The sequence below is a fragment of the Aquarana catesbeiana genome, linkage group LG03 (assembly GCF_042186555.1).
Source record: "Aquarana catesbeiana isolate 2022-GZ linkage group LG03, ASM4218655v1, whole genome shotgun sequence".
Classification (NCBI taxonomy): Eukaryota; Metazoa; Chordata; class Amphibia; order Anura; family Ranidae; genus Aquarana; species Aquarana catesbeiana.
This window is the reverse complement of record NC_133326.1, coordinates 623,525,456-623,538,221: the sequence shown is the minus strand read 5'-3', so window position 1 is coordinate 623,538,221 and position 12,766 is coordinate 623,525,456. Positions and strand designations below refer to the sequence as shown.

The 12,766-nt window shown below is 43.1% G+C and overlaps 1 protein-coding gene across 1 annotated transcript in view; it reads left to right on the top strand.

The window, feature by feature from the left end:
• The window catches only part of LOC141133169 (G protein-coupled receptor kinase 5-like), a 125,329-nt gene that overhangs the window by 67,383 nt on the left and 45,180 nt on the right, over nucleotides 1-12,766 (top strand). The window contains exon 4 of the mRNA XM_073622362.1: nucleotides 2,682-2,759. Within this exon, the coding sequence (XP_073478463.1) occupies nucleotides 2,682-2,759 (78 nt within the window). The remainder of the gene's footprint in view (nucleotides 1-2,681; nucleotides 2,760-12,766) is intronic.

The following is a 12,766-nucleotide window of genomic DNA, read 5'->3' as shown; positions in this document are numbered from 1 at the left end:
GAGAAAAAAAAAAAAAAATCAAGGTATGAACACAGCTGCTAGCACCCCGAAATCAAATAAACAGATATTACATACAAAATAGATGCATTGCTAGTGATATTGAAAATTTACAAGTGAAAGACTTAGAATAAAAGACTAAAACAGAGTCCCAAAATTTCAGTCCATAGATGAAAGTGACACAAACATCTGTGCTTTGTATAGATAAGCTGTAGGTGAAGAAAACGTGACACTCCTAACATTATATGTATCCAGCTCCACACCCAAGTGAGAGTAAGTATAGCCTGCTTACCTGCTCTCCGTGACCACTAGAATAATGCTCTCACCAAGCACAGGAAAATGGGTCTCCCCAGAAACCTTTAATGTCCAGAAACTCCGCTTTGGGCAGGTGAGCCTGGAGTCCCTCTAAGGCACAGGGGCACACTGGACATCCAGCATAAAGGACAATGGCAGTGAAGGTGTCCAGTGTGTCCCCTTACCAGGATTCTAAAAGTACAAAACAAATGACCACTGCCCCAACCTATAACTGGTCTTTGCGGCAAGAAGCACATGGAAGGGTGGCACATGTCAAACAAATTCCCAGCTCTTACCAACCAGTCTGCAACCAACCGAATTGACGTGTCTAACAGTATGCGTTAAAAGGGGTTTAGTTTTCACACATTTGCAAATACACGCGTAAGCTGCAGAGCCTCCTCATGGCACCCCAGTATTTTCTGCAGTCCTTACTCTAAATACTGGTAAGGGGACGCACTGGACACCTTTACTGCCATTGGGCTATATGCTGAGTTTCCAGTGCACCCCTGTGCCTTTAACCACTTCCGTACCGCCGCACGCCGATATACGTCCTAACTTTGAAGAGGGATATCTTTGTTATGGCAGCAGCTAGCTGCCATAACCCCGGTATCCTCTTCGGCTGGTGGTCCGGTTTCCGATAATAGTGGTCTCTGCGGCAGATTTGCTGCAAGATAACTTATTGGCGGCGGGAGGGAGGGGGCCCTCCGCAGCTTACCAGTACCGCTGGCAGCGGCGGAAGCGATCGGGTCCTTCTGCCTGTCATGCTTTTTTTCTATTACAAGGGATGTTTACATTCCTTGTAATAAAAAATAAGAGTGACACGATTTATTTTTTTTTTTTTTTAAAGAGCAGTGTAAAAAAACAATTTAAACGCACCCCATTCCGCCGAGCTCGCATGCAGAAGCGAATGCATATGTGAGTAGCGTCCGCATATGAAAACTGTGTTCAAATCACACATGTGAGGTATCGCTGCAATCGGTAGAGCAAGAGCAACAATTCTAGCCCTAGACCACCTCTGCAACTCAAAACGTACAACCTACAGATTTTTTTTAAACATTGCCTATGGAGATTTTTAAGGGTAAAGGTTTGTCGCCATTCCATGCGTGGGCGCAATTTTGAAGCATGACATGTTGGGTATCAATTTACTTGGCGTAACATTATCTTTCACAATATAAAAAAAATTGGGCTAACTTTACTGTTTTTGTTTTGTGTGTTTTTTTTTTTTTTTTTTTATTCAAAAAATTGTATTTTTTCCAAAAAAAGTGCGCTTGTGAGACCGCTGCACAAATACGATGTGACAAAGTATTGCAACGACTGCCATTTTATTCTCTAGGGTTCTAGAAAAAAAATGTTTGGGGGTTCTATGTAATTTTCTAGCAAAAAAAAAAAGTTTTTAACTTGTAAACAAATCTCAGAAAGAGGCTCGGTCCTTAAGTGGTTAAGGAGGGGTGGGCTCCCTCTAGGTTCCCCTGCCCTCTGCCTATCCATTATAATGTATGTGCTTCCACTGTGGAGGCTCTCAAAATTTAGACCCCTTCACACTGGGGCGTTTTTCAGGCATTTAAAAAAAGCGCCTGTAAAGCAGCCTCATGTGAAAGCCCGAGTGCTTTAGAGTTGGGACTGCAGATAATGGGTGCCGTGAAGGGGCTCTGCAGCATACGCATTTATTTGCAAATGTGTGCAAACTAAGACCTCTTTCACACTGGAGCATTTTGCAGGCGCTATAGCGTTAAAAATAGCGCCTGCAAACTGCCTTAAAACAGCTGCTCCATTCACTCCAGTGTGAAAGCCCGAGGGCTTTCACACTGGAGCAGTGCGCTGGCAGGGCGTGAGAAAAAGTCCTGCCAACAGCTTCTTTGGAGCGGTGAACTCACCGCTCCTCCGCCGCTGTTCCCCATTGAAATCAATGGGACAGCGCTGCGACACCGCCGGCAAAATGCCGCTCCGGCTGCGTTTTGCGGGCGGATTTAACTCCTATTCGGCCACTGGCGGGGAGGGGTTAAGATGAATGAAAGCGAAAAAAGACGGTAAAGCGGCGCTAAAAGTAGCGCCGCTTTACTGCTGACGCTGGTGGCGACACAGTGTGAGAGGGGTCAAAACCCCTGTTTTTTAACATATACTGTTAGGATAATTCGGTTGGTTGCAGGCTGGTCGGTAAGTCGGGCTGGGAATTTTCTTTGGTTTTGATAGACAACCACGGTGGTCACATGATTAGGCAAGCCTTCCTGCCCCCCAACCCCATGCATACTAGCCCAGTTAAAGGGATGCCAGGGCAGGTGGGAAGGGGTTAAGTGTAAACTCATACAATGTCCAGCTTGACTTTCTCAGCTTGTGTCATCCATGTATGAAGACTTTGTTCATCAATTTTCTGACTTTTGTTCCCATTACAGGCAAACTACGAAGTGTCCCCGGATGAGAAGAGGAAAGAGACCGGAGAGGCGATAATTAAAAGGTTTTTTAACTCCAAGGTGAGAACTCAACGTCCTTGTTCATGAAAAATGTGAGATATTTTTATATTGACTGTACTTGTATTTTTAGCTCATTATCCTCCGGCTAGGCACCTTCTCTGCTGGTGAACATTCTTTTGATTATTGTGAAATGTTTGTTTGGATCTGTCATGAGAATACACACTAATCTAATCTTAGACTGACCTGTGCCATACTACCGGTTTCCCAGCTAAAGACCTGATTGCTACCCTGATGTAGAGCGCCCCAGGGAAATGTACACAGCATGGATTCTTTGACAGCTTATTATTGGTGCATGACATTCTTACTCCTAAAGTCAATGTATAATCACAAAAAATCTAAACATGAAGCAGCTACATAAGAATGTGACAAAAATTCATGAATAGGAAGTGAGTAGAAATGTAGCGCTAGTGAAACCAGTGCAAAAAACTGTTCAAAAAATTGTGTTAGAATGTGAAAAACATATGGATAAACATATAAATAAGAAATGCAATGGACAAGTAAATAAGTCCCAATGATTGATAAATCTCAAGTGAGTCAGTCCCAAAGGGTGATGAATAAACCACAGGTGAAAAATGGTTCATAGGGGCCAAGAGCACATCAGAATAAAAATTTCTTCATGCAGGGAGTCAGGAACACCAGGTATAATGTTGACAGCAGATATTACAGAAGAAAGTAAATGGGTACTCTTACTGAAACCAGTGGACCTGAATGTCAGCGACACCAGATCAAACTAGCATAAATAGCGGGAATCTCGATGTAGGCGAGAACGATTCGAAGTGGTCAGCAAAAAGACTGGAACAGGCACCGTTGTCCTCGGGGGTTAGTACTTCTCCAATACGGTTACCACAGGAGAGCCGGCCCTTGGACCAATAATGGACGGATGGATGAATCAAGCGGACTCATGGTGAAAATATGTAAAAAAAGAAGGCTCCAGATCAAAAACAAATCGGGTGTTTATTTTCATAAAAACCAGCATACAATAAAATTGTGATCACAGATAAAAAAAAAACAATGGGGAGAGCAAGAAGGCAAAGCCCTATGCGTTTCGTCCCACTAGGACTTCTACTGGGGCATCAAAAGATGTTTTTCACATTCTAACACAGTTTTTTGCACTGGTTTCACTAGCGCTACATTTCTACTCAATTCTTACTCCTAAGGCTTAATGTACACGGGACGTTTTTACAACCTCTCCTGAACGATTTAACTTGACAGATAGTAACTTACATTTAAAACGTCCATTTTGCCGCGTTTACATGCTGCGTTTGCGCTTAGAAGTGTTTGAAAAACTCCCTTCGGTATAATCCGGCAGCAGTACTCCTAAACCTAACCCCCATGTCTTGTAAGCGATACCGCAAATCCTTACTGAAACATCTCCTGAATACAGCAAGGGTGTGTGTCCCCAGTGTATGGAGGTAACAATCTCCACCTGTGGTATCACAGTGGTTTGCTAGGGTGTGCGATATACAGGGGATGGAGCATCTCACAGCTGCCCTAGGGGAAAGGGAGGAGGAACACAACACTCGCTGGACACACTGGGATCTGTTGCGGTTCTCAGACGAATACAAGTCCTACATTTGAGTAACCTGTCTTTGAAGTAACCAGAATTTGAAGACTGAGGCCGTCGACCCTGCCAGAATCCTTTATCTCCCCCCCTCTCTTACTTACCCTCTACCACTCCTTTACTCTTTTATCTTTATTTTCCCCATTGACTCCTCAGGTGTCGTCCACTCTGTTTTCCCTTAAAAGAGATTTCTTTGCATTGCGGTAATCCTCTGGTACTGCTCCCACGAAAACCAGGACCAATAGCTACATACTATAAAAGTTACCTTGTCCAAGTTTAGTCCCCTAAAGTACAATGGTTCGGTACCTGCCAAATAGGGAGAAGTTCTCTTTAACTCTCAGGTTGTCTTTTCCTCTCCTTAATGCTCCTAATCATTGGTCTACATAACAATAAAACTAACCCTATTTTGGGATTGGAGGTTCCCGCTGCTGTCCAGGTTTAACTACAGGATACAATTGCTGTGGAGTCCTTAGACCACAGACTCCTGATTTACTATAGCTATGTTATAGAACCGTGCCGGTTTTTTCTCTATTATATGTTGACTTCTTTGACAAGTTATTTTTATTGTCTATCACTGAATTTCGTAGGTTGACATGTGTGTTATGTCATTTTGTACAAACCGTATTCCTTAAATAAAGATTTTTTTTTAAAAAGTGTTTGAAAAAAAAAGTTTATTTTTTTTCAAAATAGCCAAAAATGAAAACACCTGTAAACGAAAGACAGCTAAACGCGAGTTACCGCGTTTTTAGTCGCGTTTGGTGTCTGAAACGTCAAACTTCGTCTGAATTCATTTTTTTTCCTTCAAAGAAAAGCCTAAAAACGACATCAAACGAACCTGTGCATACATGTACACATAAGATAACATTGGATGGGTTCAGGGGCAGTTGAAAAAAGCATCCAGCAGCAATGTACATGAGGCCTAAGATGAGTGCGTGGCATATCTGTGTGCACAAGTGCAAGATCATTCTGCTGTTTGTAAATGTCTGCAATCTGCTGCACAGTCCCTTTTGATGAACTCTGCACCTCATTACTGCAGTCTTATTGGGGTTGATTTACTAAAACTAGAGAGTGCAAAATCTGGTGCAGCTGTGCATGGCAGCCAATCGGCTTATAACTTCAGCTTGTTCAGTCAAGCGTTGACAAAAAATCCTGGATGCGGATTGGTTTCTATGCAGAGCTGCACCAGATTTTGCACTCTAGTTTTAGCAAATCAACCTCATTGTGTCAGGGTTGTTTTTTAAAGTGGTCCTATCATCAGATATACTTTTCATGATGAGCACAGCATGCTAAGTAATGTGTAAGAGTAAGGCCGGCCATACACGGTTCGAATCTCGGCATGCACACTGCCTTAAAAAATGTTGCTTGTACAGGAGTTTTGTGTTCCGCCTGTAGAAGCAGCTCAATGTTCTCCTATGTGTCCATGTACATTAGAACGTTTACAGGCATATTTTGAGCTCAACGTTTAGAGGCAGTAAAAAAAACCCTTCTCATTCACATTTTTGATTGGAGCTCACTGGCAGAAAAAACGTAACTCTCCATAACTCGTCTAAACTTTGTACAAAAAATGCTCTATATGAGAGTTTTTTTACTCCAAAGAGAACAGCCTTTTTTGAGCCCAGTGTGCATGAAGCCTAAGGGTCAATTTGGTTTGTTTCAAACAGGTACAACTTATGTAGGAGGATTTTTCATTTGTGTATCCCCTGAGGTTAGTTCCTTCACTGGGTATATGTGAAGGTTTACAGCCACTTGACCCCCAGAAGGTTTTACCCCCTTCATGATCAGAGCATTTTTTGCTATTCAACACTGCGCTGCTTTACCTGGCATTTGCTCGGTCATGCAACACTGTATGCAAATGACAAGGGTATGAGTTTATTTCTTAACATTGGGAGGGTTTAGTGTTACAGGAAGCCTGCAAGAAAAAAATTAAAGTCCACTTTAAGCACCCAGGTTATGGATTTAATTTTTAACATTGGGGGTGGGAATTCATGTTTTAAAGTGAGGAGGGGGGGGGCCTATAGGCCTATAGGTAGAGTAAATACACTATATTGTCAAAAGTATTGGGATGCCTGCCTTTAACCGCACTTAGAACTTTAATGGCATCTCAATCTTAGTTTGTAGGGCTCACATTTTTAGTTGGCCCACCCTATGCAGCTATAACGGCTTCAACTCTTCCGGGAAGATTGTATACAAGATTTAGGAGTGTGTCTATGGGAATGTTTGACCATTCTTCCAGCAGCGCATTTGTGAGGTCAGGCACTGTTGTGGCCGAGAAGACCGGGCTCCAGTCTCCACTCTAATTCATCTCAAAGGTGTTATATCAGGTTGAGGTCAGGACTCTGTGCAGGCCAGTCAAGTTCTTCCACCCCAAACTCACTCATCCATGTCTTTATGGACCTTGCTTTGTGTACTGGTGTGCAGTCATGTTGGAACAGGAAGGGGCCATCCCCAAAACTGTTTCCACAAAGTTGGAAGCATGAAATTGTCCAAAATGTCTTGGTATGCTGACGCCTTAAGAGTTCCCTTCACTGGAACTAAGGGGCCAAGCTCAACCCCTGTAACACAACCCCACACCATAATCCCCCATCCACCAAATGATTTGGGTCAGTGCACAAAGCGAGGTTCATAAAGACATGGATGAGTGAGTTTGGGGTGGAGGAACTTGACTGGCCTGCACAGTCTTGACCTCAACCCGATAGAACACCTTTGGGATGAATTTGAGCGGAAACTGCAAGCCAGGCCTTCTCGTCCAACATCAGTGCCTGACCTCACAAATGCGCTTCTGGAAGAATGGTCAAACATTCCCATAGACACACTCCTAAACCTTATGAACAGCCTTGCCAGAAGAGTTGAAGCTGTTATAGCTTTAAAGGGTGGGCCAACTCAATATTGAACCCTACGGACTAAGACTGGGATGCAATTTTAAGTTTGTGTGCGTGTATAGGCAGGTGTCCCAATAATTTTAAAAACAAAGTGTTTTTTCCTAATCGTGCACCATTTTAGGACGTATTTATTTGTGAAGCCTCCAGGGATGTCACCGGCGCATGCACTATTAAGGAGCGGCATACCTGTGCCGTTCCTTCAGAGCCCTGTGCCGTGAACAGTGTCTCGCTCGCACATTCGCAGGAGTGACGTCATCACGGCTCGTCCAATCATATACCAGAACCCAGAAGGAAGACCAGGAGAAGATGGAGGGCTTCATTTTAAGGCAAGTTTCACACAATGTGCTAGTATGCGATGCATACTAGTACATTATAAGGTTGCCTTGCAGGTTTTAAAAAGAAAGAAAAAAAAAAAAAAGTGGTTTACTACCGCTTTAAGGAAATGTGCAAGAAAAAAACATGAAAGGTCCACTTTTTAAACCTCCAACCATGGTCTATTTATGGGGCATTTGGTATTGCCAGATATCTGCTGCACGCTCCAAAGATAATCTGTCATCGCTCACTCGTCTGCGGCTTCCAGCAAGTCACACGCTCGTATCTTTTGTACAGTTCCCTCACCTCTTGTTTGGACTGTTCCACTAGAATGCCAGTTTTTACAAACACGACACTCTCTCATTTTTGTTACATGGGTTTTACAGTGCCATTGTTTATACCTGTTTTCCAGTGTTTCTATGTACCCTCATTAATTATTTACTCTTGTTTGTAATGCTTGTATGGTGCCACAAAAGATAATGGCACTATATAAAGCCTTATAGATAAATCGCATATAATGGTGAAGCATCATCTCTTAAAGCTGAACATGGGTTCTAGTTGTCGGTTACAAGTGTCTGGATATATTCTTCCTTGTGTGGATTTTATTCCGGGTGCTCCGTTTTCCTCCAACATTCCAAAAGTAATGCTAGTAGGTTAATTGGCTCCTGTCTAAAAATCATCCCCATATAAAATATTGTATTAAGTGTGCCCAGATGCTTTACCTGGCACCGAGCTGTCAGTTGACGTTAAGTCATGTGAGGTGAGGTCTCCATGGATCACACTTTCTAGCACATTCCACAGATGCTCAATTGAATTGAGATCTTGAGAATTTGGAGACCAAGTTCCTCAAACCATTCTTGAACCAATTGTAGTGTTACCCCGGGGGAGCCGCTTAAGTATATTTGGTTCCGTACTCTGCCTCTAAACCCCAAAAACAGTCCCAATCCCTTTTGGCACATGTAATATGCAGTGGTAGAGAAGAAGCACAACTGTGGTAAACCAAAAGGTGTATATTTACTGAGAAGACAAAAGCATCCAAAGGTGAGCAACGTAACCTGTTATGCCTCGTACACACGATCGGACATTCCAACAACAAAATCCATGGATTTTTTCCGACGGATGTTGGCTCAAACTTGTCTTGCATACACACGGTCACACAAAGTTGGTCGGAAATTCCGAACGTCAAGAACGCAGTGACGTACGACGAGCCGAGAAAAATGAAGTTCAATAGTCAGTGCGGCTCTTCTGCTTGATTCCGAGCATGCGTGGAACTTTGTGTACACACGATCGGAATTTCCGACATCGGATTTTGATGTCGGAAAATTTGAGAACCAGATTTCAAATTTTGTGAGATGGAAATTCCAATGGAAAATGTCCGATGGAGCCTACACATGGTCGGAATTTCCGACAAAAGGCTCCCATCGAACATTTTCCGTCGGAAAATCCGGCCGTGTGTACGTTACAGTTTTTAGAATGGTATCCCTTATAGGAATGTAATCAATAACCAAATGGCAATTACATATCAAATCTTAAACATTTTATTGGTAAGAACAATAATCTGTGCTCAACCAAGTGCATCCAATGGCTACAGAGAGCAGAGGAATGGCTCCTATTTGTCAGACCCATCGCCACTGCTCCTTCACATATAAAGACAGAACAGTAAATAAACAAGTACAACTCTTGGCAAAGAAAACTGTAATGTAATTCAATCTGCTCTTTCGGAGCATTCTTGGTGTTTTATAGCTCTAAGCTTCAGTAAAAGACTAATCCCTAAAGTGGGGAGGGGGGTTAAGGTAGTCCTGTGTTGCGGTGTGGCAATCCGGTTGTTCTTCAGCTAGCTCTTTGATGTTTATTTGCAGGCAATGAGACTTTGGATGATAAAGCAAAGTAGCTGAATTAATCGGTTGTGAATAATCGCAAACAATCTTTCTGTGTAAATAAACTTAAAACTGAATTCACAGTGATCACTGACTTAAAGATGTTGCTTCAAGATTGTTCCACAGAAAGCAATAGCAGAAAATGGAGAGTAAAGATGTCCCTATATAGTGTCTGTGAAGTTTCAGGTTAGATCCTTGTAGCTAAAGAGGATAATGGTGCAAGAGACAATGGTGTCTATATACAGTGTCTATAGGACTGGGGCCATTGCCCGCTCACCACACTGGAACAGGAATGTGGCTCAAGGGATGACATCCGGTCTCTGCCGCACCCGCCATGGCTCTCCCGAATCTGAAGCCTTTGCAGGATGGATGGGATAATAGCGGCATTCAGACTGCTGCTGAACAGCTGAAGGGAGCTGTCCGCAGGTGTCCCTCTGGATAAATCTCCACTAGCAGGCTGCGACTCAGCTGCAGCTATCACTCTACAGATTTCCTTCTTGCAGATCCACGCTGGTCCCAAGAGTGCGCCAGGCCTCAATCCATCCCTCTTATAGTCTCTTCCAGCAGTCTGTTCTTTTTTTCTGCCAGCTGGCTGGTAGATGCAGTTTCCCAGCAGTTCAATAGAAGGTGTCACTTGAGCCCTGGGGCTACAATTCCCTGTATGCTTTGCTGCCTGTTCTTAATCACTCTGTTAGCAGAATGTGATGACAGTCTTTGCTGCCGCTAGAGGGAAACCATCTCACTGCAGTGTCTTCTGATTGGAATATGTATGTATCCAGCTCCCTGCTACACAATTTTGCAACGTGGCAGGGAGTATTATTCTGCTAAGAGAGGACACTGCCTTTAGGGAATACAGTTTCCGTGAACAGGTGTACTTGGTTGACAACAATGTTTAGGTAGGTGGTATGTGTGAAGTAACATCCACATGAATGGCGGGACCCAACGTTTCCCAGCAGAACATCGCCCAACGCATCACGCTGCCTCCACCAGTTTGCCCGCTTTCCATTCCGGTACTATCTCTTCCCCAGGTAAGCGACGCACACCGCCATTTACATGATGGAAAAGAAAACGCAAATTATCAGACTAGGTCACCTTCTTCCATGGCACTGTGGTCTATTTCTGATGTGGACACAGGTCAGCATGGACATCTGGATATGTGCAGGAGTGACATCATCGTGGCTTCTCCAATCAAAGGACCGAAGCCCATCAACCTGGAAAAAAAAAAGGGGTGCAGATGGAAGCCCTGTTAGCGGTGACAACACAATGCTGAAGGGCTTCATTTTAACCACTTCCAGCCCAATGCCATCATATGACGTCCTTGACTTTCAGTGGGAATATGCAGCTACAGGCATCATTCAGATATCCTCGTTTTCAGCCGGCGATTCTGTGCACCATAAGGACGATCATAGCGGCACTTCTGCCACTTGATCGTTCTTACAGGTGATGGGAGAGGATGTGTCCACCATACAGTGTTTCTCCAGGCTCTCCTGTGCTATTGGGGGGCCCGGAGAAAGAATCGGCCGCCGCCGGATGATGACCATAGAGATTTCCGGTGACCAGATGGTCACCAGTCATCTCTGACTGTCGGAGGCCCAGGCATGGCGTTATGACATCACGTCCAGACCACGATTTGTAAACAAAGCAGCGATTGTGGCTGGTAAGCATGAGATTGTGAATTCTTTTCTTTTTTTCTTTTTCTTTTTATCTCATTCTTTCCACCCTGGAGGAGACATGTGGGGTCTTGTTGACCCCGCATCTCTGCATAACATTATATGGATGTTTACATTCCTTGTAATAGGAATAAGTGATCAAAAAAAAAATGCGTAGGAGCACGAGCAACAATTCCAGCATAGACCTCATTTGTAACTCTAAACTAGTAACCTGTAGAAAAAAATTGAAAGCGTCACCTAGGGAGCCTTTTTTAAGTACTGAAGTTTGGCGCCATTCCATGAGTGTGCGCAATTTTAAAGCGTGACATGTTGGGTATCTATTTACTCGGCGTAAAACATCTTTCACATTATACAAAAAATAGTAGAATAAAAAGTTGCAACGACCGCCATTTTATTCCCTAGGGTGTCTGCTAAAAAAAATATATAATGTTACGTGGTTCTGAGTAATTTTCTAGCAAAAAAAGATGATTTTTACATGTAGGAGAGGAGAGCCAGAATAGGCTGGTATGGAAGTGGTTAAGGTAAGTTTCACATGTGTTTACTGTGATAGCATGTGATGTATAATAGCACATTATACCTTTTTGCCTTGCAGGTTTAAAAAAAAGAAAAGGGCGGTATAGTACCACTTTATTATCCTTGCCATGTACATATATCACCCAGATGAGATTGTATTCTTCTCAACATAAATAGTTACTCTTTTAGCACTCCCACCCTAACTCTTTAGCTACAGCAAGGACAGCAGATTTCACTGTGCGTATTAGACAGATGCCAAATGGCAGACAGCTGACCGAAGCCTACGTATGCCCATGTCTTTATTATCTGGCTTTCCCAAATCACATATCTGTGCCCTAGTTTTCCTCTGCCATATGGAGGGTTAGATTGGAGAGTTTAAACAAATTCGTCATCTGTCTATATCGGGGAACTGTTCAGTCCCTGATCTGAATGAATCTGCCTTAAATGGATTTTCGCAAACAGTCTTCAGTGTTGCTGATTTTCATCCCAGAGACCCTTCAATTAGATTAATGTTAATCCATTTCCTACAGAGAGATCACAGTTAAGCTGAACCCAGAGAGAGTTTTGTGACTGTCAAATATATTTGTGGTTTGACGCTTTGATTTGCTTTAATCTCTATAGGCAGAGTTTATCTGGCAGTCTTCTAAAGCCTGGTGCACACGAGCCAAATATTAGCTGGTATCATTTGGCCATGTGTACATCAGTCTGTTCAACAGAAGCCGGCTGAATGGGCATGCTGGAAAGCCAGCATCCAATCAGCCAATGGCTGTCCAAACACGATAGCTCATCGGGGCGATCGCTGTACTAACCTTGCATAGTTAGTACAGTGAGCTCCTCTCAGGCTCCTACGTTGTAAAAAAAAAAAAAGAAAAAAAACATTTCAGCCTGCTGGATTGAACCAAAAAAAAAAAACTTTGATCCAGGCTCAAGTTATAGAATTGCTTTAAAAAGAAAATGATAGGGTGACATGGTTAGCCAACATGCAACTTATGGCAGCTTTTAACCACTTGCCTACTGGGCTTTTTTTTTTTTTTTTTTACCCCCTTCCTGCCCAAGCCAATTTTCAGCTTTCTGCACTGTCGCACTTTGGCAATTGTGTGGTCATGCAACACTGTACCCATATGGAATTTTTATCATTTTTTTTTTTCACACAAATAGAGCTTTCTTTTAGTGGTATTTAATCACCACTGGGTTT